This window comes from Rhinatrema bivittatum, chromosome 3 (genome assembly GCF_901001135.1).
Source record: "Rhinatrema bivittatum chromosome 3, aRhiBiv1.1, whole genome shotgun sequence".
NCBI lineage: Eukaryota > Metazoa > Chordata > Amphibia > Gymnophiona > Rhinatrematidae > Rhinatrema > Rhinatrema bivittatum.
The window spans coordinates 270,385,241-270,413,148 of NC_042617.1; the positions used below are offsets into that span (position 1 = coordinate 270,385,241).

At 44.5% G+C, this 27,908-nt stretch overlaps 1 protein-coding gene across 2 annotated transcripts in view; it reads right to left on the reverse strand.

Annotated features, from left to right (window-relative positions):
- Positions 1-27,908, reverse strand: part of LOC115087419 (zinc finger E-box-binding homeobox 2-like) — a 163,294-nt gene that overhangs the window by 12,526 nt on the left and 122,860 nt on the right. For both annotated transcript variants that reach the window (XM_029594600.1, XM_029594599.1), the window contains exons 2-4: positions 3,156-3,341; positions 942-1,144; positions 534-639 (exon numbers count right to left, since the gene is read on the reverse strand). In XM_029594600.1, the coding sequence (XP_029450460.1) occupies positions 534-639; positions 942-1,144; positions 3,156-3,341 (495 nt within the window). The remainder of the gene's footprint in view (positions 1-533; positions 640-941; positions 1,145-3,155; positions 3,342-27,908) is intronic.

Below are 27,908 nucleotides of genomic sequence, written 5' to 3' on the forward strand. Positions count from 1 at the left end.
TTTTATTGTAATATTATATAGGTTTTTATATAATTGTGTACACCGTTAAGATTGTTTCAGATTGACGGTATATAAAACGAATAAATAAATAAATAAATAAATCCCACAATATATGGAATTAGTAAATGAAACATTTCTACCAATCAGTCATCATCCTTCCCCCCCCCTCCCAATCATTTCTCACCCCCCTGCCCCATTTTATCATTTTTCACTCCATCCTCTACACCCTCAGTAATAACTTTCAATATGGTGCTATCTAACGTTCCTTACACCATGCCCTCTATAACCCCAGTATTAACCATCATCCTGCCCTTTCTTCTCATTCTTCATCCTGGCTCTTCTACACCCATGGAGACCTATGGATCTGATTTTCAGTCATTTTGTCATGAATTTGAGAAACAAATGCCTCAAGGAAAGGATACTCTGAGGTATTTTTCAAAACACCTAGAACTTTTTAAAAAACTGAAGACATTTTATAGAACCTCCAAATATGTCCGAAATGGCAAAAGCCTGCAAAGGCTAAGGATTCTCACCGCTGTGAATTCGAAGATGCTCCTTCAGATGGTGCTTGTACTTAAAAGCTTTTCCACACTCAGGGCATTTAAATTTTCTGTTCTCTGTACTTTGGTCACCTGTATGCTGAAAATAAAAATTGTCATTGTGGAAAATAGCATTCACGGATAAAATGAAATGTCTGCCTGCTTAAATAAGGTAGGAGTTCTAATCTGTTTTTGTACGTAAGAGACTGACAGACAGACCCAAAGTACGATATAACAAGATAAGGTTTCCCCACACAATTCTGCCAATGCATCTCATTCATTCCCCACACTGTGGCATCCCTTGTTATTCCAGCACTAAGAAGGACAGTCACGCGCGCAAACACACCCCAAAAAGAAAGCCTTCCAATGCTGCTGCACCTCAATCTTGCCCTGCACCATTACCTGCTTAAGTGCTGATACTGGGCCCGGGGTGACATGCGTGGCCATGTGTTGCTTCAGGTGGGACTTGCAGTGGACTATGCATCCACACAGCGAACAGACGAATGTCTCCTCTCTCCCGTGGCAGTGTCTGACGTGATTGCTGAGGGATGTGTGGCACCGATATTCTTGCTCGCAGTATGGGCAGCTCAGCAATCGAGCAAAGTCTAAAACCCAAATGATTGAGGCAATGAAGTGGCACAGAAAAGATGGGAGAAGTCAGATGGATGGACTGCTGCATTAAGGTATCCATTTAGGTAGCTCCTCACAATCTTAGCATACTTGGTTTTATGGGGCCAGGGAAACCAAGACTAGAACCATAGACCATTATGACGTTAAAGACTGCATTTCCTAGGCTGACCTGCTTGGAGAAGAAATGGCTGAGGGGGGTGGGGGGGTATGATAGAGGTGTTTAAAATCATGAGAGGTCTAGAACGGGTAGATGTGAATCGGTTATTTACTCTTTCAGATAGTAGAAGGACTAGGGGGCACTCCATGAAGTTAGCATGTGACACATTTAAAACTAATCGGAGAAAGTTCTTTTTCACTCAACGCACAATTAAACTCTGGAATTTGTTGCCAGAGGATGTGGTTAGTGCAGTTAGTGTAGCTGTGTTTAAAAAAGGATTGGATAAGTTCTTGGAGGAGAAGTCCATTACCTGCAATTAATTAAATTGACTTAGAAAATAGCCACTGCTATTACTAGTAACATTAACATGGAATAGACTTGGTTTTTGGGTGCTTGCCAGGTTCTTATGGCCTGGATTGGCCACTATTGGAAACAGGATGCTGGGCTTGATGGACCCTTGGTCTGACCCAGTATGGCATGTTCTTATGTTCTTATGCGGTCATGCGGAAGACCCAGTTTCAATTCCTAGTTCCTGATCCTTGGACTGGCTGAGACTGGACTTGCTATGGAAGCAGCGATCAGAGTACCCCAGAGAGAAAAGGAATCTCGGCTAATGCATAATGGCGACACCTGCTGGTCAGGCTCAGGGTGCATGCATACTGGGTTCCAGAGGGCACCACTGCTTCTGGTCCCTGATTTTTTCCAGTGGAAAATATAAAGGCTCCAACAGTGGTCCAGCTCTTCATCCTCTTTAAGAGGGAGTAGTGCAGTTAAAAAGTTCTATATTCAGATTTATTTTAGGAAGGAGAGGCAAGCTTTAAAGCAGCAGCCCCAGACAAATTGCTCAAAATATTATTTTGCCTTCTTTTTTTGGTCCTAGGGCTTTCTTTCTGGGTCTTGTTCTTTTAAACTCCAACTGAATTGTATGGCTTTGCTTTCCCAGCAGCACCAGAATGGGGGCCCAAAATTTAAAATATAATAATAAAGCTACAGTTTGCTTTTGAAGTGCTGTGTTTCCCTGCCTTTTGTGTGCGTTTTGCCTGCAGAAGAGATATGTTGAATTGGAGAGTAGGCGAGGCAGACGTCTGTGAGTGCCTGCAGAAAATCCATCCTGGGATTGTAGCGCAGCAAGGCAGTCTATGCCCCAGAATACTCCTCTCTCCACTTAAACATAAGCACAGCGGTTAGCCAGAGAAGCAGGAGGCCACAACTGCCGGCACAGAACTTTACTTTTCAGTTTCTTTTTGTAATTTGAGTACCATTTCAGCTCTCCTCTCTTCTCCCTCTTTACCTTTCTCTGAAGGGACAAAATGGATAGTCCTTTGAAAATACTTTGAAGTGCATGGATTATCTCCTTGTAGATACAAAGGGGTCCATTCCATATTCAACCGCTAAGCAGCTAGTAAAGTTAGCTGGATACATCTATCAGGCTAACTTAACTGGGATATTCAGTGGTGTGGCAGTGCCGTGAAATATACCCAGATATCTTAAAGTTAGCTGGATAGGTGTATTCAGCTAACTTTAGACCAGCTTTATGGCGTAGCTAATTCCGCTTCTCCCAGAAACGTCTATTGCCTGCCCCCAGAATGCCCCCAACTTAACCGGCTCTATATTCTAGCTGGATAACTCTTTATCTGGCTGGAATACAGCCGGTTAAGATTTTTAAAATAGCAGCTAAGCCATTTAGACAGATAACTTTTTAGTTATCCATCTAATCGGCTTTTGAATATCTACCTCAAAGAGTCTTATGATAGGTCATGGCCATTGAGGAAAAATAAGGATTTATAGGAGACACAGGAGCAGCGAGTGAGTGGACAAGTGCATCTTACCGTCTTGCAGTGCCATGGATGCTGGACTCCCTTCTTCTGGAGCTTCTGGATAAATTACTTCTGTGCTATTATAGCTGATGTAGTCCAGCAACTGTTCATTGGCCTCATCTTCTTCTTCCTCCTCCTCCTCCTCTTCCCCTTCTTTCAGGGATACCCTGCCTTTTATCATCTTCCCCTTGTTTTCACCTGCACAAAGAAGAACTTTATAAGCAAGTGTTGGTGATGGAGGTGGGAACAACAGAATTATACGGCACCGAGGATCTTCGTGGTGGAAAAGGAAAGGGTAAAGCTGGAGATCGGATAGGGTCTAGAATACTGCATCAGGAAGGGGTAATAGGAAGAGACGGGATAGACCTGCAGGGATGCATATAGGGAAAAATAACCCATGCTATAGTTACGCAATGTTAGGTTCCATATTAGGTGCTACTACCCAAGAAAGAGATCTAGGCGTCATAGTGAATAACACTTTGAAATCGTCGGTTCAGTGTGCTGCGGGGGTCAAAAAAGCAAACAGAATGTTGGGAATTATTAGAAAGGGAATGGTGAATAAAACGGAAAATGTCATAATGCCTCTGTATCGCTCCATGGTGAGACCGCACCTTTAATACAGTGTACAATTCTGGTTGCCGCATCTCAAAAAAGATATAATTGCGATGGAGAAGGTACAGAGAAGGGCTACCAAAATGATAAGGGGAATGGAACAGCTCCCCTATGAGGAAAGACTAAAGAGGTTAGGACTTTTCAGCTTGGAGAAGAGACAGCTGAGGGGGGATATGATAGAGGTGTTTAAAATCATGAGAGGTCTAGAACGGGTAAATGTGAATCGGTTATTTACTCTTTCAGATAATAGAAAGACTAGGGAGCACTCCATGAAGTTAGCATGTGGCACATCTAAAACTAATCAGAGAAAGTTCTTTTTCACTCAACGCACAATTAAACTCTGGAATTTGTTGCCAGAGGATGTGGTTAGTGCAGTTAGTATAACTGTGTTTAAAAAATGATTGGATAAGTTCTTGGAGAAGTCCATTACCTGCTATTAATGAATTTGACTTAGAAAATAGCCACTGCTATTACTAGAATCAGTAGAATGGGATAGACTTAGTTTTTGGGTACTTGCCAGGTTCTTATGGCCTGGATTGGCCACTGTTGGAAACAGGATGCTGGGCTTGATGGACCCTTGGTCTGACCCAGCATGGCTTGTTCTTATGTTCTTATATGCCATCAGAGTCTGTTTTTATTACTTAGGGGTACACAAAGCAGTCCTTTGTTTCTCAAAGGAGACAGTGACTTCATCACATAAAAGTATCTGATGATTAAAGTTGCATGAGATTTCAGAAATCATATGGAAGCAGCTGCTAAAACTAGAAAGAGTAAAAAAATTGAAGAGCTGTGGTTGAATAGAGCAAAGGCTGTTGCCTCTGATGTGAAATTTTGGTACCAGGGTGAGAGGTATCTATATGTGTGATGATAATTATTGTCTTGGGGTGTGGCTGAAGGTACAATCATGCAAGACATTGCCAGGAGAATTTCAGATGGAGGGAAAAACTGACAGAGCTGGAAAACCACAAATAGGTAGACAGAATAGCTTAAGCAGTTAAAGCACGTGGCTCTAGCCCTATCTCTGCCACTTAGTTTCTGTGCGTGACCTTGAGAGTGAGTCACTTTATCTCCCTATCCCTCAGTTCTAATTCCCAGCTCTTTCACTGACTCGGTGTGTGTCACTTTCAGAAACTTCATATTATCTCCTTCTGCCTCACTGAACAGTAATGGAGGATTTCTCTCACGCCTCCACCCATTCTGGCATGCTCTACACACACTAATAAAAAATATTACCCAAGCTCTCTGCACTGTATATTTCCCAGGCACTGTTTCCAAAGACTTTGAATGAAAAGTGTTCTGCATTTTGCTGATGTCTCTGGGAGTCCTGGGAAAGGACGGGAGTAAAGTAGGACAGTGCTGGAGTCAGGAAGTGTGAAGGCTGGTTTTCATTAGGCGAGACACCTTGAAGTCACTTTGCAGGGATCTTGTCTGGGGGCCCTCTGAGGTCATACTGTCTCATGCCGGTTGTTCACTGAAGGAGCAGACATCCCCTCATTTCTCTGCAGTCTTCCTGAAGTGGTGAACTTGCTGCTTGTGGGCAGGGGTGACACCCAGACCCAGATGTTTAGGGCAGACAAAAATTGTTCCATCACCATTTCCCTGGCAAAGGCTGAGGTACTGAGGGAATATGTCTCAGTCAACCAAGATTAGAACCTGCTAACTTCAGGTTCCATCAACATTCTGCAGAAGGTCCTTGCAAGAGACCAGCAGAAGACACCGTGACCAGCATCAGGTTAAAGAACCTCTGAGTCCGCTACTATGACTTTTGGGGGCCTTTCCCTATACTTTGTAATGGTACCTGAACACCTCCCCCCCAGACAAGAGAGAGGTTTGAACATGCTACCATTTAAGTGAACTGTAGCAGAAAAAAAAAAAGAGAAGACAATGCAGCTATGTAACTTGAGCCACCAGCCCAGGAAATTGAAAAGATTGCCAGACCCCTTACTGTGAAGGTACTTAAATGGCCATTGAATAGATTAGTCAAAGATTCAGGTAGTGGATTTGCATGTCACAGCCCCATGGACTACTGCTGGTAATTTTTCAGGAAATATTACTAAAAAGCAAAGGATTCAAACTCCTAAACTACAGAACAATGACTGGGAAAGAACTTTATGGGAGAAATGTACTTGAGAACAGTCCTAGGAAGAAAACAGATTCTCACCCTAACAGGGATATTTAGACACTTGGGTACGAAATTCCCAGATATTAGCAGGGGTATAGCCCGGCAGGATGGAGGGGTATGCACATGGTCTCTTTCTGTGATCCTGCCTGGGGCTCAGCCTTTTGGCTGAGAAAAGGTGACCCATATAGAGTTAGACATCAGAGACAGCAAAGCTTGACCTTTTGGCTGTGAGAAAGTGATATATCTAAGCTGTGTAACATTAAATGACCTGGCTATGCGCTTAGCACTCACTGAAAGGGCCTGAATCACTGAATGCTAAACAGCCATGAGCCTAGTGGAGCTATAAAACCCATGCCAGGGAAAACCCTCCTACCAAGGGAAGAGAACTGAAGGACAGTAGCAGATCTGGAGACCAAGTGGTCCCTCTTGAGCAAGAGGACCCCAGCAGCACATCCAGAGGTGTAGTTAGGTCTCTTAAGAGGGTGTGGACACCAGCGACAGGCCCAAAGGTGCAGGTGGGTGCTCCAGGAGGGCATAGAGCACAGCAGCAGTTCAGGAGATGGAGTCAGGTCCCCTAGGAGGGCGTGGACCATCGCGGCAGTTCAGGAGGCAGAGTCAGGTCTCCCAGGAGGGCATGGACCCCAGTGGCAGACCAAGAGGTGGCGTCAGATCCCACAGGAGGACATGGACCCCAGTGACAGTCCAGGAGGTGGAGTCTGCCCCCAGGAGGGCATGGACCCCAGACTCGGAGGTAGAGCAGTCCCCCTTGAACAAAGGGAACCCTGTGGCAGGCCCAGAGGAGCAGTTGGGTCCCTTAGGAGGGTGTGGACCCCAGCAGCAGACCCAGAGGTGCAAATGGAATCTCCAGGAGGGTGTGTACAACCATGGCATTTCAGGAGGCAGAGTCAGGTCTCCCAGGAGGGCATGGACCCCAGTGGCAGACCAGGAGACAGTTGGGTCCCCCAGGAGGGTGTGGACCACCACGGCAGTTCAGGAGGCAGAGTAGGGTCCTTCAGCAGAGCATGGACCCCAGTGTGGCCGTCCTGGAGGTGGAATTGGGTAGCCCAGGAGGGCATGGACCCCAGTGACAGACCAGGAAGCAGAGTCGGGTCCCTGGGGAGGGTGAGGATGCTAGCGGCAGTTCTGGAGGCAGAGTCAATTCCCCCAGGAGGGCGTTGACCCCCAGCAGCAGTTCATGAGGTGGAGTCAAGTGCCCCAGCAGGGCCTGGACCCCAGTGTTGGCACGGGCCTTTCAGTGGAGTGGACCTCTCAGTGGAGTGGAAGGAGACAGTTTAGATACAATGGACCCCCCCCCCCCCCAGGTCAACACTCTCCACCAGCCCAGTTGCATCTTTTCACATGGGTGAGACTTGGGGAAAAAAACAGGAGGATAATAATAATACTTGCTTAAGCGGGAATGTAAGAGGTCCCTTCTATCCATATGGTGGTAAACTGTGGGGGCCAACAACCCCAAATTGCCAAATAGTAAATGTTCTTGCTATCTTGTGGAAATGTATATAGTTACGTGGCCTACTAACCACGAATAGATTAGTGTGCTGTTTGGCATCCTATTAGCAATGTACATAGTCATTTAGAACTGTATATGCTTGTATAGTCTAATAAACCTGTATATATTTGTACATACTGCCAGCCTTGTTCACAGTCCCATTTGTTTCCTGGGCTGAAGGGAGGGAAATCCCACCCACTAATACCTCCTTCTCCAGGTGGAGGCACCGGGTGCCAAGAACATGAGGACCGATGGAGTCTGCCTTAGGGGGGCTCCTGCCAGGTCAGTCCCAGAGCCAGGAATGCCCCATGAAGTAAACGATCAAGGGGGCATTACATATGAAAATAAATGCACAAAACCTCAGAGCAGGGCTTCTGAGCCCGAGGGCACTGACAGGCCCTGCCCCTTGGACAAGTTTCGTAGGCAACAGGAAGCACATGCAGGAGAAAGGCATGGGGCTGTGGCAGGGTGTGTGAGCACCAGTGTTGCCAATTTAGAGAATTTGGGCTGTATTTTCAAAAGCACTTAACACATCATTGAAGAGGGTACTTTTCAGTAGGCCTGCAAAGGGGGAAAATTAGCATGTAGAAAGTACACACAGACTTTAGCCCAAATTTTCAAAGCCAGTTTATACGCACGAATCCTCTTTGAAAATGAACGGGTAAGTGCCAAATGCAGCACAGCATACTTGCACACATTTACAGCTACATGCTGTGAAAATCGCCAATATGAGCCTGAATGCTATCCTAACCAAACTCGACCTCCTGGAACCTCTTTCCTGTACACATAAAAGTACACACGGCATTGCTTCTACTTGTAATTTTACACGTACAATCCCTCCTCCCCACCCCCTCTGGGTATTGTTCTAAAAATCCATTTGCATGCATAAAAGTGTGCTTGTCACTCGATTTGTAACTTTTTCAACCCTATGGAGATTTTAGAAACGTGAGCCTGACAGGAAGCTAATTGAGCTAGTTTTAAAAACTTTAGCAACAAATCTGGTGACTTTCTCACCATTCTAAAATGTCCTTTTGGTTCCCTGTTGACTGACTGGGACTGCCAGCAGAAATGGGTTTTTTTTGTAGCACTGGTTTTCCATCCCCAGTCGACCAATCTACGTGGGAAGGGCCTAGGAGTCAGTGAGACTGTGTAGGATGCAACAAATAGGAATGCATGGGGGGGGGGGGGGGGGGGGGGGGGGGAGAACTGGAAGGCAAGCTTTAGTCACAGGAAAAGAGGGGGCAAGCCCAGAAGAACGCATGTCTGTGTGAGGGGGCTGAGGGAGTTTGGAGAAGGGCAACAGGCCAACCATGGACAGAGCCAGGGCGTGTGCAGTAGGGCAGGAAAAGGATGCCACAGCACCATTCATTAGCTAGCCTGCTGAGGGTGGGGGGGGAGCACTCACTGACAGGCCGATGCAGAAATATGGGCATTAAAACTCTGTGCACTGGATTTCAGTGCACAGTTTTAATGCGCAGATTAAATTCTTTTAAATTCCCAAAGCTGCAAGCTAATGGTGTGCTAATGCATCATGAGTTATAAAAAAAAAATGTATTGACCTTAAAATGTGCATTTGGCACAGGCCGAACGCACATTTTAACTTGGGAAGGGGGTGACAGAGCAAGTGCCTGATGTGGAGGACAGTAGTTATCTGGCTAAGTGATGGTGGTACTTAACCAACCGAAGTGTTCCTGACTTACTGTATTTTTGTCTTTTTAAAACTATTTGGGGGGGGGGGGTTAAGTGCTAGTACACAGCGGTGGATACCCGAGAAAGACCGGCCTGGGGATTCGCCGCCCAGGCCGGCCCAGGACACATCACGTGGTCTGCCGAGCGCGGCTCCGTCACGGCCGCACACGGCAGACCACGTGACTGGAGCGACCAGCCCACCGGGGGATGCCCGATCCCCCGATAGGCCAATCCGCCCTTGCTAGCACAGTAGCGCTGGAAACAACTCCATTTCAGACCTGGAATAAATTTTCGAGTGTGAAAAAAATCTGGACTGGACCAATGCGCCTCTCTGCATTGGGGAGAACTACTTAATGCCCTCATTTACATGGGATTTCCATGCGAGGGTGCTAAGCAGTACTCCCATTTTGGAATGTACATTTTCTGCACGCAAAACTCCTTGCTGCATTGGCACTAAGTCTTGCATGCAGAGAATGTGTGCTTTGCTGAATGCACCTTTCTGCATCAGCCTTTGAGTGAGCACATAAGCAACAGTCCAGCAACAGGAGGGTGTGTGTCAGAGAGAGCGGGAAAGTGAATGAGTAGGTCAGAAAGTGAAACAGCGAGGAGAGAATGTGTGTGTGTCTGAGGGAGAGTGAGTGAGTGCTTCTGTATTATGAATGCCTAGTTGTAACCCGCCCTGGGCATCTTACGATAGGATGGGAGAATTATCAAAGTTATAAAATAAAACAGAAAAAGTGCTACAGAAGAGAGAATTGCCTGTACAAGAGAAGGAGGGAAGGACAGAGAGGCAGATGTGAAGAAAGGGGAAAGAAGGAGGGAAAAGGGACAGAGCTGCCAGAGTTCCAGGAGGGAGATTTCAGGTCAGTGCTGGATTTCTGAGAAAGCTCGATCCTGATGATTGCATGCACCTGAAGCGCTGATTTCAAATGGTAGAAGCAGGGACTACAAGTACCACAATGCATTGGGATACAAGGTCAAAAACCCAAGACTGGACAAAACATCTCCCTCCTTGAACTGGGGGTCCCCTGACAGCCTTGGAGCAAAGAACAAAGGGACCCAGGGAAGGGGGAAAAGAAAGAGTGAGAGGGACGCCGAGAAGAAGGGTCACGAGCAGCGAGAGAAGAAGGGAAAGGGGCACGAGCAGGGACAGATTTCTTATGAGGCAGAGCAGCCACTTGCCTAGGTTTGTCTGTGCCGCACCGAGCTCCATTGGCATGACCGTTTCCCCATCACCACCACCACCCTCCCATGTGATCCTCTTCCTTTCCCCCTCTCTTCTGCTGATAGAAGGAGAGCTGTGCTGCTTCTTATCTTCGTCTGCTTCGTCCCCTGCTGGCTTCAATCTGACCTCCGAACTGGGTGGGGCCCCATAATCTCATGGGATCTGCCAGCAGGGTGTGTTCAGATTTCAGGGTGAAGACAAGGAGAGAGTGAGGAAAATAACAATAAGAAAGGGGAGAACATCACACTGGGGCTAGGGAGGGCAGTGGAATACTGGGAGGATCATACTGGGGGGAGGAGTTACCTTGGGGCATGTGAGATGTCAACCTGGCCTTGAGCACAAGGAATACAAATCAGGGCTATGCACTGAAGATGAATGGCCCGAGGGCAGTAAGAAAAAGTGCAAAGGGAAAGGAGGAGGAGTGAGAAAGGAGAGAAGGAGCTGGAAAGAAGAATTAGGTTGCCAACTGGTTCCAGATTTTCAGGACAGTGATCCAGTCCTGGATTTATAGTAGCTCTGACTTCCCTATTGCAGTCCTTTAGAAAAGCAAGAGTACAAGTCCCTGGATGCAGTGAGATAAATCCAGGACTGGATTAACCTGTTCTGAAAATCTGGAGCCAGTTGGCATCCTTAAGAAGAATCCAGTAGAGAGAGGTGGCGGGCATTTGTGTTTCCTGGTTTAAATGATAGAGCCAGGAGTCACAATATAGGCACTGATGCACCTTTCCTGCAGCTAGGTCTATTAATGCCTACAACAGTGGTTCTCAACCTTTTTTCTGTCGGGACACACCTGATAGATGGTCCTCACATGCGAGACACGCTGAACACATGACAGTCACAGGGCTAACACCACCCCCACCCCCGTCCCTCAGTAATGGGTATAAAGCAGAACTAGAACATTTCCTGTACAACTCACCAGGAAAAACACAAAAATAGATGCCTGGATCTTTTTCAATGTTTATTAAAACAGAGACGGCTATCATAGATCGCCTACCTCTTTGTTTTCTTGGACTGTACAACTCACCATACAAAAAAAGATATTCTGGTGTTACCTCAATAACAGCAACACAAACTCCCTCTACTACCAGGTGCAATAGCCCTACTTACAAAAAGACAGCAGTTCACCACCAATGCATGTCCAATTGAGAAAACACAACAAATAAAATGAGGTATTTTATGTGCCTTCATGCAGGTTAAATATCTCACCTCGGTCATACACACAAGATCGACCTTCACCAAGTACAGAAAGACCACAAATTACAAATATGGAGACAAACTGTCTTTTTTAGTCTTGTATTGTTATTTTATGATTTTTTATTTTCTTTTATTTAATTTATTATTATGTATGTTTGTTGTAAACCATTTTGATTAATTCTTTTTGAATTGTAAAGGCGGTATATAAACATTTTAAAATAAATAAATAAATAAACAAAAACAGCCACTCTGAATGCAGAGCAAACCTGGAGAAACAGAAATAGCACCTAACATAGTACCAGGATCTGCAATAATGCACACACACTAACCCGCACAAAGTTACACCTGCATTATGGCAAGCACTCAAATGGAATAACCCTATCTATAAAAAGGCAACACTACAAATATTAAATCAGGCCCTAAACACCCATGCACCTCCAATTAGGAAAACAGAAAAAGCCAAGCTGTTATAGATTCCCACACAGAAATAATTGTAAAACTATATGAAAAAATGTTTCAAAACAGCTGAACAGAACATCTAACAATTAAAAACTCTTCAAAATTATTAAAAATTCTTCAAACACCAATAAAATATTTTAAAACAGCAGACACATCACATAATACCCAATAATTAAAATGACAGTCAATCAAGAAAAATGAACTTAAAAAGCCACCTTTACTAACCCTTTCCAGCAGTTCTCCTACTCCTTTCCCTGGCAGGCCACACCAGAAGCAGCAGTAGCTGCGGAAGCTGTCCTCATGATCCCCTTTCTTATGGACTACAACCAGTCTCTTCTCTCTCTCTCTCTCTTTCTCTCTCTCTCTCTCTCTCTCTCACACACACACACACACACACACACACCAGTCACACCCTCAGGACCAGTTTCTGTTTCTCACACACCAGTCATCTCCCCAACCAGTCTTTCTCTCTCACACAAGCACACACATACTTGTCCTCTCCCTGATCAGTCTCTCACACATACATACGTCACCTCTCTGACCAGTCTCTCTCAATCACACAATGTTCTATCTCACTTATAAACAGGCTCAATCACACACATGCCCCCTCTCTCTCTCTCTCACAGCAACAGCTAGCGAAAAACATGTTCCATCTGTCTCTCGCTCACACACATAAGCACCTTCCCTGTCTCACATACTCACCACACACACACAAACACACAGAAGCACCCTCCCTGCCTCACATACACACCACCCACACACAGAAGCACCCTTCCTGCCTCATACACACACCACCCACACACAGAAGCACCCTTCCTGCTTCACATACACACCACCCACACACTGATGCACCCTCCCTGCTTCACATACACACCACCCACACACAGAAGCACCCTTCCGATCTCAAATACACACCACATTCACAGAAGCACCCTTCCAATCTCAAATACACACCACACACACACACACAGAAGCACCCTTCCGATCTCAAATACACACATACTCACACAAAGGCCCCCAGCTGAACAGCTTGACTTTGGCCCCACCGGCCTGGTCTCCGGCGGCAGCAGCCAGTGGCTCCGATCTTCGGCCCCACCGGCCTGGTCTCTACCGGCGGCCAGCAACGTCTGTCTTTGAGTCTTCGGCCCCACCAGCAGTGCTGGTCTTTATTTCTTCGGCTCCGCTGGCCTTGTCTCTGGCAGCAGCAGCCAGCGACTCTGACCTTCAGTCCCCCTGGGGCCGAATTAGAACCAGAATAAACAGAAATTAAACTAATCACAATAACCTAGTAAATGATGGCAGATAAAGACCAAACTGGCCCATACAGTCTACCCAGCAAGGTGTTTAGGGTTGTATCTGCCGCTCCATGCAGGTTGCCCCATGCCTTCTGTTTAGGGTTGTATCTGCTGCTCCATGCAGGATGCCCCATGCCTCCGGTATAGGGTTGTAACTGTCGCTCCATGCAGGTTGCCCCATGCCTTCTGTTTAGGGTTGTAACTGCTGCTCCATGCAGATTGCCCCATGCCTTCTGTTTAGGGTTGTAACTGCTGCTCCATGCAGATTGCCCCATGCCTTCGGTATAGGGTTGTAACTGCCGTTCCATGCAGGTTGCTCCATGCCTTCTGTTTAGGGTTGTATCTGTCACTCCATGCAGGTTGCCCCATGCCTTCTTGGAAGCACAATGCAGCCCTTCCCTTGCTGTTTTTGAGCTGAACTGCCACTCCGTGCAGGTTATCCCAGTGCTTCATCTTCTTGTCAGCAGGCATTCTCTGTGTTCTGCTTCTCCTATGCCTTTTAGAATTCTATTACCATTTTTGTCTCCACCACCTCCTCTGGGGGAGCATTCCAGGCATCCAACATCCTCTCCATGAAGAAATATTTCCTGACGTTGTTTGGGTCTATTCCCTTGGAGTTTCACATTATGCCCCCTAGTTTTTACAAGTTCCTTTCTGTTGGAAAAGGTTTGCTTCTCAGGCATATTAATATCTTTAAAGTATTTAATGTTTAAACTTTTTATTGAACTGCAAAAAGAGGAAGCGTCTAGCATAATTTTCCCTCTTATGCATATACCAAACAAGAAGAAGCAATGCACAGAAGATATTTTTGTGAAATTGTTCCACCCTGCCACGGATGTGAGCCCTTGGGCTGTGGCGTGGTTGACACAGCCTAGCAGGCGAACCTACTAAGCCCAAGCCGACAGCAGGTGGACTTGCTTTTTCTAGGCCTGTAGCTGGAGCTTCACCCTATACCAGCCCTGTTCCCCCACAGGTTGAGCCCTTAGGTTCCCTGGGCAAGCAGGGCTTAGGCAAAAGTCCCGTAAGAAGCAGGTCTGATGAAGTCAAGTCTCGGCAGAGGTCAGGGCTGGCAGGGAGAAATGGTATCGGGGTCCAGGCAGTGAGCAAACAGTATCCGGACCCAGGCCGAGGTCTGGGCAGGCAGCAAGCAGGCAGGTCGAGGTCCAAGCTAGGGTCAGGGCAAGCGACAGTCCAGAAGAGTAGTCAATATCTGTAGCAGAGGTCAGAACCAGGAATCAGGTAGAGATGGACAGACAAAACAGGACAAGGCACAGGGAACCAAAACACAGGCAGGGTGGACAGGGCAAGGCAAGATAACAATGAGGCAAGGCAGGCAAAGTAACAGCAAGGTAGGACAACAAAGAGAAAAGACAAGGGCAAAAAGGCACAGAGGCAAATAGAAACACGCACTGCAAAGCAGGAGGACTGGTTGCTGAGGCACCAGGCTGTGGTCTCTGCAATGCTCAAATAGGGCCTAGTGCGTGACGTCATCATAGGGCGCCACGGAGCTTTTCCCATTGTGGGCCTAAGGAGGCCCAAGAGAAGGAGGAAGCATGGTGGAGTCCCTGTCGCAAGAAGGAGTCAGCGTTGGGGTGAGCAAGGCTAATCGAGGGACCATCTCGTGGGTGGCCAAATGTTGCACACCCCCCTCACAACAAACAGCCTAATTAACACAACATTGGCAACATAATACCCCTCCTACCCTGTCCCATCCCGCTCTACACTCGGGTTGCATGAATGAGTATTTTATAGGATGATCAAGAAGTGAATATTGTAACCTGAGATTATTAACTAGAATATAAAGAAAACACTTAGATTGAAAAATACCATCAGGGACAATGTATCATTTCATTTCTAGCTCTGGGAAGAGCTTCTGCAAATATTTTTGCCAGACCTCTGTGCAGTCATTAGAGTGGGACATGAATTTCACCAGGACCAATAAGAAGGAGGTTTTTGGTCCCTCCAACCTTGGACAATGCTCTTCTTCCCCAACATGCAGGCCTTCCTAACATGAAGAGACAAGTTCCGATTCTTAGACTCATGTGGCACCCCTATCGGCTCTGGCCACTGTCCCTGTGGATCCCTGTCCTTAGAGCACACTGAGATAGGAGCCATCCCTACCCTTCAGTCCCTCCCAGCTGGAGATGCTGATTGGATGACTCAGTGCTATTTAGCCCGGCCATTTTAACACTCAGGGGGCTCAGTTAGACAGAACAGCTGCAGAGTAAACATGTATTTTTTTTTCACACATTGGTAGGGCCTCCCAGCCTTGTCCACAGGAGTTTTCTTTTAGAAGAGATAACTCACCGTGCACGCCCTGCCAGAGGGTCCTTCTTATAATTTACAGTGAGATAGACCTTTAAGCCTGATACCCCTTTAGGGCAAGGGGCCCTCTTCAGGGGACCAAAGACCTGTGAGCCTACTCTACTCACTAGGTAGGCAAGCCCCAGCGATGGATCCTGCTGCGAGAGGTGGTGAGGGCGGAGAAGATATCCTGATTAGGAGCTGAAGCATTCTTTGGACTAAAGAGTAGAGGATCCCCCCTTCCCCACTGGGATTGCATTGCTGTGAATAGCCTGGTCCCCCAGATATTTCCACCCGAGAAATCACCCAAGGTAACAGATAAAGAGAAGGAACAACTGAATCCAAGGAAGAGCAAGAGAAGGAGATACCATCCAGATTTCCTCCCAAGGAAACAGGCCAGGCTGGGTGTCCACAGGAGAGAAGATTTCTAAAGGTAGGATTTTTGCAAAGTAAAGGGGACCCCTCCATTAGGATTCCCACAGCACAGCTGCTGGGAGAGCAGGTGGATTTAAAATCACCATGGGCTCTATGCAGAGGTCTGTAATAAGGAGGCCTATCTACTCCAAAAGGAAACCCTGTAACTCCAGTCAGATGCACGCTCATCATTTTGGACAATGGACTTCAATTTGACTTTAAGAATCAGTTAACTTTATTATAACACTCAGACCTGGTCCTGTCTAATTTTTACAGCCTCTCACCTCATGGGAAGCACCTAAAGTACAGCCCACACACTGGCGACCTTCTTTCATTGTCTGGGCCATAAGCGAGAGCATCCCCTCCAAAAAAGAATCTCCCCCAGGGATTAAGAGTCAGTGTGGGATTGAATAGCTAGCCAGAGCAGCCCCAGAAGATATAAATAAGATGGTGTGCCCTTGATACTTAAAACACCCCGTTAAGGGTTACACCCAGAAGAATTATCCATGTCAAACACTGCTCCTTCCAAAGACAACATTAAGCTATGTCCCAATAAGTGTTCCATATATTTCCTGATTTTCACCCAAAAAGCCTGGATGACAGTACATTATTAATAAAGACAACCTCAAGCTACTTATCTCCAGATTACATTTCAGGCAAATATCTATATCTGATACCAGCCCTGACAGCTTGAACTGCAGCCATATAGTCTCCATAGGATCTTATATTGTGTTTCTCCAAGACTAGCAACATTAGCAAGATCTAGAATATGTTTGAAAAATGTAAGTAAATGGGAGGCATCCAACTGAAACGATAGTTCTTTCCATCTACCTAGCAGAAATACCCTGGGTTAGCTTAAGGATTTATGTGTATCCCAGAAATTCCTATTCTTCCTTCTTCCTCAGTGTGAGAAAATGACTCAGTCTGCAATCTAAACCCATCTGCTAAATTATCCTTGGACAGTGGTTGAATATAATATCTTAGCTGAAGGTAGGTAAATTTATGTTTATGTGCAATATCATATTGATCCACCAGAACTTGGAAGGGATAGCCTCTCACACATCATTTACCAATGAGCAATATGCTGTAACCCTTTAGAGACCCATATTCAAAAGAGCTTGGATTGGGTTTCTGGGGTGTAATCTGAATTACCATGAATGGGTGGAAATGAAGACTTTGTTGGTCTGTGTCCCAACGCTGCACAAAAGTGTATCTATACTGTCTTAATAGGTGCCAATAAAATATTGGTTTAATGAACATTGAGTGAGAGCTGAGGGTTTTGCTTGTAGAATGTAACGCAACTGCAGAGGAGGGGCTAGCTCTTTCTCAAACTCGATTGGTGTATAATGAGAGGTTTTGAAAATCCAACCTTTAAGATATTTTATCAAACAAGCCATATTATAAATTTCAATTTTGGGAAGGCCTAATCCCGCTCTTGCCATCCTCCAATCAAATGTCAGATAGGGATCCTGCCTTTTTTTCACCCATCCATAAAAACCAAGAGGTAAGAAAGTAAATAATTTTAATATCTTTAAGCAGCCACACCAACCTCATTTGCATAACATAAACCCATAGAGGCAAAAGAACCATTTTAAAGAGACTCACCCTCCTAGTCAATGACAGAGGAAAAGAGTTCCATTGCTGGAACTTTGCAGGTAATTTTCAAAGGAATTATGCACATAAATGTAACATACTATCATAGCACTGTTCAAAAGCCATTTACTCAAGCACTTACACGAATAAATCCTATGGACAATTCAATGGCATATTTTGTAGCAATTGTGAAAGGCCCACTTACTCAAGTAAAGTGTATGTACAATTGAGTCAGATCTATGGGAAGAACAATTCCCAGATAGCTTAAAAAAAACATGGGCCCATTTGAGAGGGAAGTCAGTACCCCATAAATCCATTAGGTGAGGAGATGACGCCATTGCCTCTGATTTATCTAAATTCAATGTAAGACCAGAAAAAGAATCAAAACAGGAGAATTCCCACATGAACTTACTCAAAGACTGATAAGGGTTGGTCAGATGAATGAGGAGATCATCTGCAAACTCTCGACGTCCTGAAAACTTCTTTGATACCTTTCATTACTCTGGATTTTCCTCAACAAAGGCTCAATGGAAAACAAAAATAAAAGAAGAGAAAGGGGACAGCCCTGACGGGGGTCCCTATTATAAGTTGAATTCTTCTGCACACAGCCCATTAACCAAAAGTATGGTCATGAGTTGTGAATACAGCAGCCTCGCAATTTTCATACAATTTCTGGAACAGCCAGTCTACATAGCTTTTTCTGCATCAAAGCGTACCAGTAATGAAGGTAAGTTAAAGGTCTCACTCTGAAGCACAGAAGCCAAATTTTCCTTACCTTGGTAACTGAATGTCTGCACCTCACAAAGCCCACCTAATTTTCAGTGATCAAGTCAGGAAGAAAAAAGGATAACCTGTCTGCAAAATGTTTTGCCAAAAACTTAATATCAAAATTAAGAAGTGAAATTAGCCAACAGGATTCTAGAAGGAGGTGGCATTTCCTTTTCTTGGGCATTATAGTAATGAATGCTTTTTTTTGTCTCCAAGGAAACATTCTGCCTCAATCACCTGCTCAAACAATAACTTCAGCGGCGCAGCAACCTGGTTCTGCAATAACTTGTAGAATTCTCCCCACAAACCCATCAAGTCCAGGTGCCTTGCAAAGCACTGCGAGGTGAATGCCTGCCTGGATCTTCTGCGGTGTAACAGGTGCATTTAAGAGACTTAGCTGAGATTCCATGAACTGCGTGAGTGGATGTACTCCTACATAATTATCCCTGGCCACATGGTTATTCATGTCTTTGGAATATAGTGTTTTGAAAAAGTTAAAAAAAAAACAAAAAACTGTATTAAGTTGCTCCTTTGAATTAACTAATTTGCTTTGCCTGCCTCTCATGACAATGAACTTACTATCCTCCCTACATTTGACTAATGAAGCTAAAAGCTTTATATTTATAACAAAACATTGATTTCTTCATTCTCTGATTAATTAAAAGAGTTGACACAGCAGCTTGCAAGGCAATAAAATTAACTCTAGCTGACTCTGTAGGAGTGCTGGATAGTATCTTCCTATCTCGCTGAACTTGTCTTTCCAATCTTAACAGTTTGTCAAGATCTCTTCTCCATTGAATCATATAGGCAATAATGCCACCCCTCATAATGACTTTGGCCATTTCTGAATAAAGAGCTGGACTGTGTGTGTGTTTTTTCCCCCCCATCCATTAAAACCAAGAGGTAAGAACATAAATAATTTTTATATCTTTAAGTGGCCACACCAGCATCATTTGCATTACATAAACCCATTGAAGCAAAAGTACCATTTTAAAGAGACTCCCCCTCCTAGTCAATGACAGAATTCCTTCCATTTTTGCACTAGGAATTCCTGGAATCTAGAGTCTCCAAACATTTAAGTGGGCAATCTCCATTGTCCCTTCCTGCCTGATGATCCATTCCACTTAAGATCTATCCAAATAAGTGCAAGGTCCAGGATCTCAAGATGTCTTATGGAGGCAGAAGTTACTTAAAAAAAAAAAGTAACTTGTTTAGAAACTGAAAGATAGTCAATTCTAAACTGAGTAGAATGAACTCGCGAGACGTGCATGCAATCTCACTCATTGGGATGGAGGACTCTCCCTATATCAAGAAGATCTGAATAAAAGTGGAATGCCCTTGTGTTTCAGATCTTATCCCTGGGCAAACAATGGGGCGGGTCCAATGTTGGATCCTGCACCAAATTACTATCCTCACCCAGACAATAGGACAGGTGTTATAAACCTTCAAGTTTTTTAAATGTGCTGCAAAAAAACTGAATCGTAAATGTTAGGGCATAAACTATGGTTTCCCCAAATAGAGGGTCCTTCACAATGAGAAAGTGACCATTGTGGGTTTTTGACCACTTTCTCAACAACGAACGACAGAGCCTTGTTTATTAAGAGAGCTACCCCGCCTTTTTATGAACTCAAAAGAGCCCAGAGTGCCTCTGCTATCCATCCACTATCTTTTTTCATTTTTCATGTTCTATATCGGTGAAATGAGTTTCTTGTAACATAACAATATCTGCCCTATGTGTTAGTTATGTTTTAAGTATCTTGTGTCTCTTAATTGAAGAGTCTAGACCCACAACATTCCATGGGATAAACCTGAGTTTGTCCTTTTACCATAAAAGAATAGTCACAGGGCCCTCTCCCAAAACAGAAAGAATAAATACAGTTTGAGGTTACCTCCCAGTCTGAAGCAATCCCTATGAATGCAAACCAGAAATCTCCATCAAGTGCCTTAAAGAAAAGGTCCAAATCCCACCTCTGACCTTAGCAAGACCTTTGCAACCGTGATATTTCCACTGCAAAACCCCTAACCACCCCCCATCTCTGCCCCCTGCAACCCCGTCTCCCACAGCCTTAATAATTCAGAGATGCCCTCCAGAATAATGATTATCATGTATAAGATGCCAGAGGGCCTTCCTCCACCATCTGCCCCTCAAAATGCTCACCCCAATCCACTACCAATCATACAGGCCGAAACAGTAAAAATCGCGGGAGAGCGGGCGAGCGCCCACTCTCCTGTGCGTGCGATTCAGAAAAAAAATTATTCAAATTAGGGCCCGCGGTAAAAAGAGGCGCTAGGGACACTAGCGCGTCCCTAGCGCCTCTTTTTTGACAGGAGCGGCGGCTGTCAGCGCGTTTGACAGCCGACGCTCAATTTTGCCGGCATCGGTTCTCAAACCCGCTGACAGCCACGGGTTCGGAAAATGGACGCCAGCTAAATTGAGCGTCCGTCTTCCAACCCGCGGGCCGCAGGCAGATTTTTAATTTTTTGTTTTTTTAATTATATTGTCAGAGGGTGCACAGAAAAGCAGTTTTTAAGGCTTTTCTGTGCACTTTCCCGGTGCCGGCAGGCGCTAATTTCTGAAAGTAAAATGTGCGGCTTGGCTGCACATTTTACTTACTGAATCGCACATGAATAACTAATAGGGCATCAACATGCATTTGCATGTTGCGGGCGCTATTAGTCTCGGGGGGATTGGACACGCGTTTTCGACGTGCTATTACCCCTTACTGAATAAGGGGTAAAGCTAGCGCGTCGAAAACGCGCGTCCATACGTGGGGTAACAGTGTGCACTGTACTGAATCAGCCTGAAAGTGTTATCCTATAACAGAGCTTGCAAATAACTACAATAGATACTAGATGAGAAAACATAGATCTTTGAAATAGTATAGTCTGTCATGGGACAGACAAATTTTTCCAAGAACTGCAAGCACTCTCAAAATTGTCAGATAAGATAAAAGCGAACAACAAGTTAGTGCACCCATGCAAAAAACATTATTCAAATGCTACAGCTCTGCCCGTAATATAAACTTCTCCTGGTTAGACAACAGTGGGGTCCTTCATTTTCAATTTTTATTTTATTTTTCCTGGGAATTTCAACATTGTAACAAAAAAAAAAAATCCAGTGGAAAAATGCACTATAGCTGTCTGCTTATTAATAAAATAAGGATGAAATGTCTCAGTAATTATAAAAAGGGCAACTTCACTACGTCTTGGGATCCAACAACAAATCTCCTGTATAGGGCTTCAGCTCACAGAAGATAATGGAAGATCTGAAATGTTCCATTTCAACTTTGGTTGAAAAAAAATTGTTTATTTAAAGCGCAACCTACGCTGCTACAAAATGGGCACTGCGATAATCCAAGAAGCCAAAAGGACCGGAGCAGTCCACAACAACCTCTATTGAACCAATAGCTGCAGAATCAAACAAATACTTAACAGGCCTGGTCGGTCATTGAATCACTGAGCATGTTGAGAAAAACTCGTGCTTCATCCAGCAGAGAGCTGTAAATGGTAGTGACACCAGCGTGCAAAACCCTATGATTAGCTGGATATTGAAGTGTAAACTTGATCTTATGCTCAATTTGCTGCAGATAGGGGAAAATTCCTTATGCAGGGCTGCCAGCTTAGCCAAATAGCCTTGAAAGATGAGGATTTTCTTATCCCCGACCACTGGCTGGATATCTCTGCAGACAGTCTGCAAAACAGCCATTTTATAGGAGAAATTTAAGAACCAGGAATAACTGTTATTTTTGCAAGGCCCCATTCCGTATACCTGCTCCATATGCACCAGGCCCATGGCCTCATCCAACTGCAATTATTTAGTAAGCCAAGTCTCCAGAAAGCCCCCTAATTTGGTATCAGTGAAAGTCTCGGGGAGTCCTATAAATCTTAAATTGTTGCAACACAATCTAGTTTTCAGATCCTCTAGCTTCTCCTCACAGCAGGCCAGCTTCCCCTTTAGGTTGCTAAAGTCTGTCGTTAACACATGGCACTCATCATCCAAGTCTGAGACTCTTTGCTCCAATTCCGAAACCTTCTGCACAAAGTTTTCCATGGATGTAGACAAGTCTTCAAGCTTATAATTAGGCATACATTGCTAACGAGTGTGAGAAGACTTTGGAGTTCCTATACCACAATGAGGGATTACATCATGCTTATATATAACTAGCTAGGGTTATCATTTGTAAGCTAGATGTTTGATTTGCAATTCAGTTTATGTTGTGCAAGACTTGTATAATTAATAGTGAATATACACATCATGTATTGTTTGATGCATTTAGTACTGATCTGTGGCATGCTTGCGAATGTATGTGTTTAGATTGCCATTGTTTGGGGATAGCATTTAGTAACATTGCTGCATAAGATTTCGTTTTGAGGTGATGTATGTGAAGCTTTAATGGTTATTGTACATATCGTGTGGGGCAACCCATAAACATACATTTATGTAGAACAAATAATTTAGATCTGTAGGTGTGCATTTATTTTATTTATTAAGAAGTATTAATAAGTCATTGTTTTTATTCATGTACATTGAATATTGGTGCTCTTGTGTCTTGTCTTTGGAATTTTTCTTGCTCTCTCTCTCTCTCTCTATATATATAGATAGATATTTAGGTTCTTGAGTCTTATCTCCTCCAGCTTTTGCTGCAGACACTGCATCATTTTGGTTGTGTTTTTCTGGACTGTCTCTAGCCTAGCTCTATTATTTCCGAGATGCAGCATCCAGAACTGAACATAGTACTCCAGGGGAGGTCTCACTAAAATAACCTGTACAGAGGGATTATCACCTCCTTTTTTCCACTGACTACGCCTCTGTCTGGCTACATCCAGTTTCCCTCTGGTTTTGACCACCGCCTTGTCATCCTGTTTTGCGACCTTGAGATCATCGGATGCTATCACCCCGAGGTCCCTCTCCTGGCCAGTGCCCATCAGCATCTCGCCCCCAGTTGCCTAAGGCCCCTTTGGATTTCTGTACACTAAATGCTTGACTGCATTTTTTTTTTTGCACTGAATCTTAACTGCTGAATGCCAGGCCACTCCTCAAGCTTCCTTAGATGATTCCTCATTCTGCTGCTCCCTCAGGGATGCTTTTTTCCTGCATTATGTGCAATAATTCCAGTTTCCTCTGAGGATTATCTGTACATCCCTAGAACATTCCACAGCTTACTAATAGTGATGTTGGTACTTCTTTGTACAATAAATCCATTTTGAGTCAAATATACAGTTTTGTGAATCAGTTTAACCAGTCTGTGTGCTAGGGGGCCTCGCGAAAATCTTTACGTCCACATTTATCAATAAAACACGATGATAAAATCCACAGTGCAGGCTGTCCTTTCTCGTGCATTAGAGCTATGAATACCTTGCATGTAGAATCCACAAGCTTTTGCCTCTGAAAACTATAATATACATCCAGTAATTTGCTGGCCAACCACTCTTTCTTGTATATGTAGAACTCTGATGGCAAACTATCCTGTTCGGGCCTTCAGAGGGTTGATGGAAACTTTTATTTCCTCTGTTGTGAAGGGGCTCTTCAAGTACTCTTTGTCAACATCTATTAGCTTTCTACATGGAAATTTTTCTAAGAAAGCACACATCTCCAATCTGCTCTTTTGGTTACAGTTTGATATAAGGTGCGAGAAAACTATTTAAATCTGCTGTTATTGGCCTTTTGTGAGCCAAGTGCTGTCCCACTGTTATTTTTAATCCCATTGATATCGGGTATCACCGTCTCCCCCCTGACCATTTGAGCCAGCAGTTATCTCCGTCTTGATTCCAGGCTTATGTAAGGGATATTTCATTCCCTTACCATTTATTTCCCCCCCTGGTTAACTTTGGCACTTTTTAGACCATCCCTAAGGTTTATCCCTTGCCCAGGATGCTGGGATTGGTCAAGCTCGGCCTATAAAAGCCTGTCTGAGCATGTGCAGAGTGTGGCTGTAGGATTTGTTTTTTGGAAGAAGAGGAGTGCTGTTTTTTTTAGTGGACCCCAGTAGGCTCCATAGCCTGCAATATTAGGTAATAAAGACTGTGTTCTTACTAGTGGCCTCACAGACCTAGAAGAGACTGGCTCTTAACAGAGGAGAAGAGTAGAGAGAGTTTTTTTGACCTTTTGAGAGTTGTGTTTTTTGTTTTTTTTTTAACTTGACCCTGCTCCAACTCAGGAGGGAAGTTACCCTTGCCTGTGGGGAATAGGATGAGCACAAGAACATAGGAAATGACATACTGGGTCAGATTGAAGGTCCATCAAGCCCATTATCAAGTCCATTATCCTGTTTCCAACAATGGCCAATCCAAGTCACAAGTACCTAGCAAGATCCCAAACAGTAGTTAGATCCCAGGCTGCTAATGCCCAGGGATAACATAGAAACAGAGAAATGATGGCAGAAAAGGACCAAAATGGTCCATCCAGTCTGCCCAGTTTCCCCAAGTGTACTTGGATATGGTTCTGCTTAGCCCTACTATCAGTCTAAGTGGAGCCTGCAGTTGCCGGAAGACAGAATTGATTTGGAAGAGTTGTTTTTCTATTTTTTTTTTGTGGGGAGGAACCTTTTACCACAAATTCCTACCTACCTAAAGGACCTTCCCCCACTCTTCATGTCACCAGGAAGGGACACCGACTCAGTGATTGGAGAACGTGAACTAAGGCACTTGGAGTTTACCTTTGGGTTGTGTAGAAAGAATTTTTTGAGCTTCATTTTGTGATTTTGGAATCTGATAAAGTTTTCTTACGTTAACAGTAAAAGTGTTATTTGAACACCACTTCAAGTGTCCAGCCTGCTACTTTGAAGTGCAAGGATGCGCCAACTGAGACAATGGTTGTGGAGTGTGAGCGACTGTTCCAGGGTTCCCACCCCAAAGGCTTGTCCTCCTCCCTGCCAGAAGACCCCCGGCATCCCAGTGGCCTACTGCAGAGTTTTGGACTGTGTCAGAGAGAGAGAGAGAGAGAGAAGGGCGAGAGGAGATCCTGGGGACTGTTGTATGCCCTTAGATTCCGGGTGTCACCCGAAGAGGGAATTACACTTAGCTAGCCTGTGACTTTTGGCCACCATACATTTAGCCATACTTATCCATTATTTCCACACTCAGCATTTCATAGCGAATACTCTCATGGTTAAGCTGCTGCAAATCTTCAGGTGGCGCGGCGGCTATTTATTTTGCTTCTGTCTTTAACATCTTAGGATTCACAATCTCGCAATGCTGTCAACTTAGAATTCTTTTTATAGGCCAAGAATGATTCTGCCCGACCCTGCAGCACTGCCTTGTATGCATTCCACAGACTATTTTATCTTGTATGGAAGTTTTGTTTTCCCAAAAATAAAACACTTTTTCAGAACCTATATATTCCTATGGATTCATGTCATTTAGCTGACAAATACAACCTAAATGTCCCGATGAGCTCTTTTTTTTTTTTTTTGTACCACGAATTCTAACTGCAGAGGAGAGTGATAAGGTATTCCCCTCACAAGATGCTGTACCCCTACAACATTTCTTAGATTGTCTCAGCGAGCAAAGCATAAATCAGCCCTGTAGAAGACATTACACGTTACTGAGTAGCAGGAATGTGTAGCAATAAGGGTCGACAAACAAGCTGTAGGTGTCACCTGCCTTTCAACTGGACTAACTCGATACATCTGTGGCTGGTTTTCGAGACAGCTGGGGTCCCTTCATCTTGGCAACCACAATACTTTGAGTAGCAAGAAAAAGCTTTCATGTTAGGAATCCCTGTATCTTCATACCTCATAAAAACCTAAAGAGTTAATTTTCTCTGCCAGTAGTAATCTCTGCCCTTTCCTGTCACTTGACCTGCTTCAGTCTGTCCAAATCATGATGAAGCACAACGTTAAAGTCTCCTGCTATCGGCAGGTCCTCCTGCGGATATCCTATCCCACCGATAAAGATCAGTTCATGCAAGAGATTGGTGCTTGAAAGTGTCGGTGCATACACACTTGAGCTGTGAGTTACTTATCACTGAAGATTTCCTGTTATCACTAAGAGCTGTCCATGTTGCCCATCACTATTGACTTGTAAATGCAATATATAAATTAAACAGGCCTGTGAAAGTGGAGGGAAAAAGCTGGCTCCATCCATTCCCCTTGTGACTGGGGTCGGAACCGCCCCAGCTAGTCCAGGAAGGACTTGGATAAGCTCGGTGTATCTACCGGTTCAGAATAAACAGGAGAAGTGACTGTAACGGCCTTGGTTGCTTTTCTTCTAAGTGCTTGTCCTGTCTTATTGGGAACCGCAACTTGCCTCCTGGCCTGGATTTTTTTTTTTTTTTTTATCCACCCGGGGGTTCCTCTCTGTCAAGGGTCCAGTTCAACACTTCCCATGACTCCATGCAAGGGATTCGCACCCCTTCCACCACTCTAACCAGAAAAAGTAGGTGCAAGTCTGTGTGTGTATTTTTTTCCCTTAGGTAAATTTCAAAGTGAAAAGACACATGTACTGATGATGTGAAGACCGCGGATACAAAGTACCCATGGACGAAGCAGCTACACGGGGAGTATGACAACTTGATCCTCCCCGTTCTGTCATCCCTTAGGTTCAATTGCTGCAAAAAGCATCATTGTTTTACTTTTTTTTTTTTTGTGAAATAGCATGCAACTGCATTTCTCCAATGTTTTTCTCTAGTTAAATTCGAACTGTAATTGTGAGCTGAAGGTATTGCCAGGGTACCAATGGCCACACTGACAGGAAGCAATAAGCAGGAAAGGAGGAATGCCAGTGTAAACAAAATTCACATGTCGCATAGCTGCTGCTGCTTAAAGTTACAAAGTTATGACAACATTGATATTAAAATAGAGATTAAATAGCCTGGTTCTGGGTTGGTTTTTTTTTGGGGGTGGGAAGGAGACAGTGCTTCCTAGTGAATTTGGTGTTTAAGAACGGTGCCAGCCCCTGGAAACCAAAACTCTCCATGAGTCCACGGAATCAGTACAGCACAGGCAGTAGCAGTGGATGCTTCTTCTGCGCTATCTTGCTAAAGTTCCTCTTCCTGTGCTTGCTTAGAGGACCACTTTTAGGAGGTGTGAGGGAAATTCAGCCTTCCAAACTGGGAAATATTTGGACTTTCTGCTATGATGGTCAACAATAGCGCTAACTAGTGTGAAATTGTTAGGGTGGTTTCTTAGTGATATGGACCCCTGTTATTTGGGAACTGGGCTGAGATCCCCAAGTCATGTGACATCGGCCACATTTAGAAATCCTTAACTCACCTAAGCTGGATATGAACTGGTGACCAGGTGGTAAAAGGCACTGAATACTGTACCAGTTTTCTTAAGCTATCCAGTCTGTACTTCTCTCCCTCCCCTAAAGTGCCTGGTTGTGTTGTTATTGTTGAATGAAAGAGATCGCTGGAGTTTCTTTCATAAAATCTTATCAGAGCCATCTATCTTCATTACAATCTGTTCAAAACTCAACTGCACAGCTTATCTTCCTGCAGTGCAGTCATGACCACGTAACGTCTCTTCTCAAGTCACAATACTGGCTTCCCATATGCTTTCGCATTCACCTACAAGCGCCTTCACTCTGCAGGTCCTCACCTCTCCTCTCTCTATCCTCCCTACATACTGTACACCAGCAGAAA